Genomic DNA, 9,560 nt, shown 5'->3' on the forward strand with positions numbered 1-9,560 from the left:
CAGTATATATAAATATCAGAAAACATAACTTGTTATAATATACTTTTTATACAATAATAAAAAAAATTCAGATATTCAGATCTTTTACTCTTCAAAATAAGGATATTCTTAACGAACTTTAAATTTGTTTTAAAGCTTGAAGACCAAGTAATAGTACAATTCTGGAAAAAAAAAGAACAATTTATAAAGACCAAGCTTAATGTAAAACTGTTTATATAGAGATTTATTATACACTTTATACAAGAGATAAGTGGAAAGCACACAGCGTTACCAGTCAGTGACAATTCAGTGTAAAAATGATGAAAGTGTTCAATATTAAGAGATAGTTTTGCATTCAGTCAACAGTGAATCCCACTAAATATTGTGCCCTTCCAATACTTTGCTGTTTGTGGAATCTGTATCCAGATACATCTGCCTGTATGACATTTCAAATCAAAAGTGCAACTAGAAATACAGTTACAGGCAGTCTTATATACACAGACTGACATGTGCAGTGTGTTGTGTGAAATCTGCCTTTATGCTCTGATAAAGGAACCTGAAGGTACAGGACTTGGACGTACAGGAGAAGACAGGCCAATGGGTAAAAAACACTGTAGAGGAGAGAGATGAGATGCATCAACAGATATTCAACTTGACACCTGGTTTAGTGTGCAGTGCACAATTCAAAACACAATGATCACTCACAGTAGATTCTTGTAACAGAAGTGTGGCGGCCACCGGGTTGCCACAGCGGGGCTGCAGTGGGCAGGACAGCAGGCGAGAGGTGTACGTAGCACATTCATCGTCCAGAAACATCTCCTCTAGAGGAGTATGACGCCGCCGCAGAGAAGACATAGCGGTAGACCGCTTGACAGCAGGAGCTACAGGCAGATGTGGAAATTCATTTAATGCAGTAAGCTCTACTACAAATGTTTAAGGGGGGGGGGGGTTCAAGTTTTCCTTTCTCTTTAGAGTGTTACAAGCTCTTGGTGCATAAGAAGATCTATAAAGTTGCAAAGACTAAAGTCTCAAACCCATAGAGATAATCTTTATCAAAGGTAAGACTCATCCATGCCCTCCTTAAACAGCTCATTTAAACATAGCCACACAAGTCTACGTCACAATGTTGGAAGAATTTAATAACTCTGCCCAAATGTTCACGCAAAGAAAGAAGGCGAACCTTTTATTCTCTGCGTTGCCGCTGTGGTTTCATTGTGAAAACAAAACTACTTTGTTTGGGCTTCCAAAATAGGACACAACTAGAAATGAGTGGTTAAGTTGCATTTACAACACTGTTCCAGAACAGTTCAACCCAAATATTCAGATGTGTGCAGCCCATTTTATGGAGGACTGTTTCCTGATCGTGAGAGAGAAGACTACAATGACGGGCGCTACTGACTCACAGTCTAGAAGTACGTTTACATATGTAAAGGATTTGCCACTGATGATTCAAAAGTTTTGAGCAGTGGTTTCAATTCCAGTCCTCGCAGCCTCCTGTTCTGCACATTTTGTATGTTTCTCTTATGGCTTCTGACGTTTGTTCTATTCGAACGCAAGTGCCCTGTGAAGTGGACGTCACAGGATATTCCACCATGATTCCAGTTTGAAGCGAATGTATATATTCCATTCAAACTGCATTGAAATGTGCGAGACGTGCATTTATATTGTATTTATTTGCAGAGGTATACGATGTCACACTTGTTCATGTTTGAAGATGTTGTGCAGTGCAAATTAGTGAATGAATGATCTGAAGTGAGGTAACTTCAACAGATTTCCCCTGCTCAGGGAGTAGGGAGCAATGAACACCGTGTCGGGACCATGTCAATGGAAACACATTTAATGCAGAACTCACTTCTATTAGGCTGATTATCTGAATTAGGTGTGTTAAAGAGAAACATGCAAAATATGTAGAGCTGGGGGGTGCGAGGACTGGAAATGAGAACCACTGGTACTCGTCATTTCTCAGATCGCAAATGCAGACATGGTTTTATGTTTACATGGCGCAATGCAACGCAACGCTTAAAAACACAGTATAAGTCATTATAATCGGTGTTTATGTCCCCACTGGATGCAACAAATGGCTTGTTTGTAATAGATTTATTGTTTTTGTCTTTTCTTGCAGGTGTTCTGACCGGGACACACGTCAAAGAAAGGCAATGGCCGTAACATTTCAGTCACATGCTTGAGGTATTTGGCCAATCACAATGCACTGGATAGACGGCCAATCAGAGCACACCTAGCTTTTCAGACCGATGAGATTAGTAAAAAAAAACGATGCATTTCAGGAAGGCAGGGCATAGAGGAGAAACAATTATGTACAGTATGTGGAAAATAATGTTTTTTGAACCTTAAACTGCATAAACATTTAATTACTCCAAATACACAAATAAAGGCTATTTTAAGCAACATCATATGACCCATTTAAATGTCTCCAGATTGTGTAAAATGTCTGCTTAAGTGTCACTGAAGGGTTAGTTCACTCAAAAATGAAAATAAGCCCATTTATTTCTTACCCTCAAGGCACCCTAGGTGTATATGACTTTCTTCTTTCATACAAATCCAGTCGGAATTATATTATAAAAATGGTCTTTGATCTTCCAAACCGTTTAAATGGCAGTCAGCAGGTGTTGCATCAGTCCAAAAGAAATGAAATAAAGCACATTTATCCATAATAAAAAGTGCCTCACACGGCTCCAAGGGGTGAACAAAAAGCCTCCTGTAGCGAATCAATGCAATTATCATAAAAATATCCACGTTCAAAATGTAATAATAACTTTAATCTAGCTTGCGCCATAAGTTGTACATGGAAGCAGTTCCGGTCAGATGACGTATGAGGTCAGCGCTGTGCATGCGCCACTCAGAAGTGATGAACGAGGAAACGCAAGGGAGAGATCAAATCAAAACACCACCGACCTCATACGTCATCCTCCTGGAGCTGCTTCAGTGTACAACTGTTGGCGCAAGCTAATTAAAGTGATTATTACGTTTTGAAAATGGATATTTTTAAGATAATCACATTGATTCAATAGAGGAGGCCTTTGTTCACCCCACAGAGCCGTGAGGGGTACTTTTTATTGTGGAAGGGTGGGCTTTATTTCACTTCTTTGGACTGATGAACTGCAACTGCAGCATCTGAAAGAAATAAGTCATACGCCTATGGCTTGAGAGTGAGTAAATAATTTTCATTGTTGAGTGAAATATTCCTTTAATTACAACATCAGACAGATATGGTCATTTAAAAATACAAAAAACTGAAAAAAGGTTCAATTTAGGTTCGATTTGGACGGAACGGTTACCTTTAGATTGGCTTTGTTTAGGCTGGTCTAAGCTGGGATTGATCTGTGATCCATTGCTTTGGCCTGATTGCAGTGGTAGAGCATTATGAGATGTAAACTGGCCTAAACAGAGCTGCAGAGGGCCACTTATCCCAGGATTCTTCAGGGGATCCTGAGACTGGTCTGATCCAAGTCTTTGGCTTGATGAGAAAACAATGACTGACCCTCTGTGTGCTGCTTGTATGAAAGGCTGGACTGTTTTCTTGTCTTCGTTCTCAGTGTGACAATGATTTGAATCAGAATTATCTTTAATTGTTGACTGTGCTTCAGTCTGCATGGAGAGAAGTTATGCGAGATTACTTTTAGGCCATAAAGAAACTTACCAGTGATGCATAAATTAATGTTTTAGAGTTAAATCAATCATACAGTTTGGTGGCTGTTCAGTAACTGTCGTGAAGTGACGTCATCTTGGCCTGTCTGGTCATCATCCATCTGCTCCTGGTCCTCAAATAACCTTTGAACGACATCCTCCCCCTATAACACATTCAACACCTACTTTTAACCTGACCTAAGAAAATACAAGGGTTCTGCATTATGGGGCTGTTTTACCTCCTGGCACACCAAGAGTCCAGTGCTTGGGTCATGAGATTCACGCAAACCTGGGGAGCCCCTTAAACTGGACATCTTTTGGGTAGTACAAAGCTTCCTCTGTAAATATAAACAGTAAATATAAACCTGGGATACAAGTAGTTTTGAAACAGATCTCACACAATAAAAAAAACAAGATATTGAAGACTTCATTTTATTAAAAAAATAAATTAACTTTATTTTGTACAGTATCCATTGCCATAAATGAAATCAGACAAGACTGGTGGAGAATACTCACCATTGACTGTGGTTTTGATTTTGCGACCCGCTGCGGTGTCCACTTCATCACTGGTGTTCTAACTGCACCTGCACCACAGCAGGGAATCATTGGTTTAATGGGTGGAAAACATGAAGTTGAAGGGGAAGAAACACTGGAGAGTCAAACTTACACTGAGATGATGTTGCTGCTGCCACAGCTTCAGGCTTATTCTTTTTCACTGGGACTCTCTGGGCCTGAAGTAAAGAAAGTCACATGATGTAAAACACCTTCATTATAGCACACAACTTGGAAGTTGACTCTATCCAAGCAAACTCACAGAATAAAAGGAGGTTCCTCTGCCAGTGGGACAGGTGGAAACTCTGGGTGTTGCTCCACCAGCCCTCACACCTTCATTTAGTAGAATACTGCGCAGGGCCATCGGGTCAGGCGAGAAGGACACAGCACTTCCTAAAGGAAGAAATCATTCTAATATGTTGATTTTGTGTTGAAACCAGGTCTGCAACTTAAAGGGGTCATATGATGCAATTTAAAATTGTCCTTTCTTTTTGAGGTGTTACAAGCTCTTGGTGCATAATGAAGATCTGTAAAGACTAAAGTCTCAAATCCAAAGAGATATTCTTTATCAAAGTTAAGCCTCTGCCATGCCCCCTAAAACAGCTCGTTCATACACGCCCCCACATATCTACATCACTATGTGGAAATATTTGCGAAATATACTCAAATGTTCACACAAAGAAAGAAGACATGGTTTCAGTAACCACAGCTAGTATTGAAGAAGCCATGTCGGGGAGATGCTGTGTGTATCTAGGCAAAAGCACTTTATTAGGCCTTCTCAAAGTAGATGCATTTAGGAATCTTTAAGATTACTTAGAACAGCAACGCATTTTATGGATGAACGTTTTGTGAACCTAGGAGAGGAGGTCATTCTGACTTAGCTATGACAATCTGTCACTTCTAATTCAGCTACTGGAAGTATGTTTTGTTATTAGCTTAAGTATTTGCTATTGAATATTCAAATGCAGTTCTGTGCATCGCGTGTGTGTTTGTGTGACAGAGAGAGATGGTCACACAGTGGAGTCAGTTGTCTTAACCATCCCTGGCTTGTGTTCTGCAAACACATATGAGCTTCATCCCGGTGTCTGTCATGCCACTGTTACCTTTTTGGGCTTGAACTGATGGTAAAACTAAAAAGGACATTATTAACTGTCTTTACATTTATTCTGAAAGATAAATCTTGCGATTATAGAAAGGGGTGTTACATTTCCGACAAGTCCTTGTGGTGTTCAGCCAATCAGAGCCGACTGCGCTTGTCGGAAGGTGGGGCTTTGTAGAAAATTATTTTTTTGAGAGAGGCGGGCATAGAGGACCTACAATAACGTACAGAATTTGAAAAAGAATGTGTTTTTTGAACATTAAAGCCATGTCATAATGAATGTCAACATATTCTGTTACACCAAATACACAAATAATGATCTTTTTGTTTTTTTAAAAGCATCATATGACCCCTTTAAAAATTTTGTGGAAACATGGTACATTTCTACAGGATTCTTAAATAGAAAGATCAAAAGAACATCATTCCTTTAAAATATTTTAAGTCTCATTACTGTCACTTTTGATGCATTTTATATATCCATGCTGAATAAAAGTTGAGCAGAAGTTTAAACACTTCATTTAATGCAAAATGAATGGGCTAGATTACCTGCAGGAGCTTTGACAGCTGCTGATTCATCCATTTTAGGCTTCCTAACTGGCACTCTTTGAGCCTAAAGTGAACAAGGTATTTCAAACTTTATTTTTTTAGCAATCCAAATTCAAATTTTAAGACAACAAATGTGAGCAAAGCATTACAGAGTAAACAGAAGTTGCTCTGCCCGTAAGGCCGGTCGTTGCATGAGGTGTTGCTCCATTGATCTGCAGAATAGCACGGAGTGCTGATGGATCAGAAGAGAAGGCACTTCCTGCAGGCACAGACCATACACAGATTAATGAACAATTTGTTACAAGTCTTAATCTCTCTATTCTTTTTATTTTTAAACAGTTTAGGGACTTTCTATTCATCAAATCCAGAAACAAATATATTAAGCAGCAAAACAATTTACTAGTGATAATAAATGTTTCTAAAGTACCAAACCAGCATATTAGAATGATTTTTGAAGAATTATGAAGACTGGAGTAATGGCTGCTGAAGAATCGGCTTTACAAACCTGTAGGGCTTTTGGCCTCTGGTGGAGCTTCTTTTTGAGTCTTTTTGGCAGGTACTCTTTGAGCCTTAAAGTGGACAAGATTTCATTCACATCTTTTTCTGCTTAAATTGACCATTCAGAAGGAATTGTGAATCATTGTGTGAATGGACACTGAACAAAGGAATGCACTCACAGAATAAATAGAGGTTCCTCTGCCAGTAGGACAGGCTGATGCTCTGGGTGTTGCTCCAACATGCTCCCCCAGTCTCGTTCCATCACTCTGAAGAATACTACGTAACGCTGAAGGGTCAGGAGAAAACTGCCCAGCCTTGTCTTGAGATGAAAGGAGAACTATAAAGCTTACACTCATCAGTGATCAATGAAAAAAGTTGGACTCTTTGAAAATGAACTAACCTGTGGTGACATCAATGCCATGACTCTTCTTCACAACTCTTTGAGGCTAAAAGATCAAAATATATGAGCACCAGGGCATAAACCAGACTAAAGCAACAAGCAGACTAAAGTCATGATCATCGTAAAGGGTCAGTAAACATTTTGGTTTTATTGCTGAGATTTTCTACAATGCCTAACCAGATTATTGGAGCTTCCTGGTCCAGGGGGGCAGGTAGATAAACGTGGCATCATACATTGTGCTCCAACAGCACCTGATCCCTCACATGGGAGGACACTGTGCACAGCTGATGAAAGATTTGATTAGGATCACTCATAGTTACATACATCAATTATGAACAGCTAGTGGCTAAAATAAACAAAGAACTATTAATACAGTCGAGAATGAACAGGAACATCGACTTGATTGACACAATAAGAAAATATCTGACATTATGTCACTCACCTTCAGTGATTACATGTCTTTGTGTTGTTGATGGGAAACAGTGCTTGTCCTTTGGTGCTTGATTATCAGAATTAACATCTACTTTACTGAGTGACGTTTTACATAAATGACTCAAACCTGGGTCTTCAGGAAACTTAGATTGAATAAGAGTGATGCTACCAAAACGTGAACTTAAATCGGTGTCACTACAGCATCCGGATTCATGTGAAAGTGGGTGAACATCAGTGGAGTCTTTATTTAATGCCATGAATTCGTAATGACTGCCAGGCTGCAGTCGCTGTGATTTGTTGGCCTGAGCCCTGAGGACACCTGGTGTTGTAGCTTTATGGCTTGGAGTTTCAGTTTTGGCACTTGGATTCAAGTTCATCACTTTTGCCCCTGGTGTTAGTCGGGTAGAAGGCATGACGGGTGCTTTTCCCTGGGGATCCCTTGTGTTTCTCTGACTCTGTGTGCGTGACTTGGACAAATTGAAAGGAACAGGTTTGGTGCAGGTCCTTTTTTTCTGAGCTTTACTCTGAAGACAAATGAAAAAGAAATCATTATGCCACAGTTATAATAACAGTTAAAGTAAAAATAAATAAATAGAAATAATTATATGTGTAGCTAAAATTAAAGCTGTACAGAAATGTTAAATGAAATAAATGACAAAAGCACATTACAAAAAAACAAACAAACAAAAAAAAAAACTAAAACTTACAAAATAAATTGTAATTGTAATATTCTAATAATATTCATAAAAAAATACTAAAATAACATTTATGTGGTATCCTTACTGTAAAAGGCCTCTGTTCCCAGCTGTTGTGACTGGGGTTTTGGGAGAGCTCACTTAGTGCTGGTTGCAGAGACTTGGCAAGAACAGGAAGCCTGCTGATGCCTTTGAGTTTACCGACTCCTTTTCCAGTTTCACCAGAAGCATTGGGGTCCAAATTTTCAGATCCTCTTTTAGAGGAAGCACTTTTTGTCTTCAACTCCAGATTCTTCAAGATCCTAATGGCATTGAAAATAATGCATCAGAAATCAGCATCACTGTAAGATTATCCTGTTTTGATGCTTACATAAACTATTCAGGCATTGAAGTATTAATTGGTTTTAAAGTAATAATTCATTTTTGGATTAATGAATTATTCAAAAACTGAGCAAGACGGTATCAGATCCATTGCAGTAATGCAAATTACATTACATTTAGTCATTTAGCAGACACTTTTATCCAAAGCAACTTACAAATGAGGACAATGGAGGCAATCAAAAACAACAAAAGAGCAATGATATATAAGTACTATAACAAGTCTCAGTTAGCTTAAACACAGTACAAGTACCAAGGGCTTTTAAATAATATAATAAATAAAAGGATGAAAAATTTGTGATCCCAAAATAAATGATTAATAAAAATATTAAGCTATGAGAAAGATCAAACAAGATTCATTCCAAAACATTTTGAAAGACACTAAAATGTGTTGAACTGTTATGAAAACAATGTTACAAATCGTGTTTTGTTCTGTTTTGCTTGATTTATGGTTTTATTTGACATAATTCTTTAGTTTTGAGTGAAATGTGGAATCTATATTTCTTGTCAGGTGTTGTGAGGGGTACCTAAATTGCTCTGAATAACATTCTGAATAGTTCCTGTCAAATGCATAACTTGACTCATTTAAGGAGGAGAGACTGAGACGATGTTACTTGTGGAGGAGAAGGTCGATATAAATATTCATGATCAGTTCACTCACCCTGCTTGATCCTGCTGACTTCTGTTCTGGGGTCTCAGAGGGTTAAAGGACGCCATCTCGAGAGGGGTTCAGTGACTATAAACAAGACGGCACTTGAATGGTCTTAAAACGTCGAAATATAGGCTGAATCATTAAAACCTATACTACTATGAAACCATAGCAGTGCAGAGCGTCAGTTATCTTTTTTTTACTGACAGTAAAAAAAAAAAGCAGTGCAGTTTCAGTAAACAGAAACGGAGTACTTCGTGTTATGTATAAAGTTACGAATAACATGAAAAAGACAGCAGATATGCATATTTGTACTAACCCACACATACGTACCAAAGCCTGGGCTTAAGCAGTATCCAAAAAACTGCAGCTTTTTATGTTGTTTTTATGCTACAGGACTTTCCACACCAAGCCACTCTCCCCTCGCCCAGGCTCTAGAAAACACTAGCCTGCTGACTTCCGGAGTAGTTTGTAAAAAGCGCGCATTTTTACTGGCTGACGAAGACGTGGCATCAGCCAATCGCTGACCGCCATTGACACTACTATGGCAACAGAGATGCGGCTTTAAATCACGTGACTAATTCCGTTTGTGCCGTTCACTCCATTTTCATGGGTTCATTAATTTTTTACGTCTGGCGCACAATAGAATTATTTGAACTCTTGAAAGAGACAAAGGATCTTCTTCGC

The 9,560-nt window shown here is 38.7% G+C and overlaps 1 protein-coding gene across 3 annotated transcripts; it reads right to left on the reverse strand.

Annotated features, from left to right (window-relative positions):
• Nucleotides 1-202: 202 nt before the first annotated feature.
• Nucleotides 203-9,345, reverse strand: troap (trophinin associated protein). Of its 3 annotated transcripts, none has more exons than XM_052595256.1 (18): nt 9,207-9,345; nt 8,886-8,960; nt 7,935-8,148; nt 7,162-7,675; nt 6,897-7,003; nt 6,720-6,765; nt 6,499-6,638; nt 6,327-6,390; nt 5,971-6,080; nt 5,822-5,885; nt 4,439-4,569; nt 4,292-4,355; nt 4,141-4,208; nt 3,864-3,962; nt 3,681-3,788; nt 3,276-3,585; nt 685-860; nt 203-590 (listed from the first exon to the last, which is right to left on the reverse strand). In XM_052595256.1, exons 2-18 carry the CDS (start codon nt 8,939-8,941, stop codon nt 516-518), a joined length of 2,346 nt encoding a protein of 781 aa, XP_052451216.1. In that variant the 5' UTR covers nt 8,942-8,960; nt 9,207-9,345; the 3' UTR covers nt 203-515. The 3 variants fall into 3 exon arrangements, with proteins under 3 accessions (XP_052451216.1, XP_052451218.1, XP_052451219.1); XM_052595258.1 differs by having other exon boundaries at nt 8,886-9,075; nt 9,207-9,334; XM_052595259.1 differs by lacking the exons at nt 203-590; nt 685-860 and adding an exon at nt 1,592-2,219.
• Nucleotides 9,346-9,560: the final 215 nt, after the last annotated feature.

This window comes from Carassius gibelio, chromosome B23 (genome assembly GCF_023724105.1).
Source record: "Carassius gibelio isolate Cgi1373 ecotype wild population from Czech Republic chromosome B23, carGib1.2-hapl.c, whole genome shotgun sequence".
NCBI lineage: Eukaryota > Metazoa > Chordata > Actinopteri > Cypriniformes > Cyprinidae > Carassius > Carassius gibelio.

Bases quoted from the DNA above. Each gene is read 5' to 3' on its own strand.
- troap (XM_052595256.1), bottom strand. From the start codon at position 8,941: ATGGCGTCCTTTAACCCTCTGAGACCCCAGAACAGAAGTCAGCAGGAT. The intron at 4,570-5,821 runs GTAATCTAGCCC...TTCTTCCTTTAG, and splicing joins AGCTGTCAAAGCTCCTGCAG to GAAGTGCTGTGTCCTTCTCG. The intron at 3,586-3,680 runs GTATGATTGATT...CTCTCCATGCAG, and splicing joins TACTGAACAGCCACCAAACT to ACTGAAGCACAGTCAACAAT.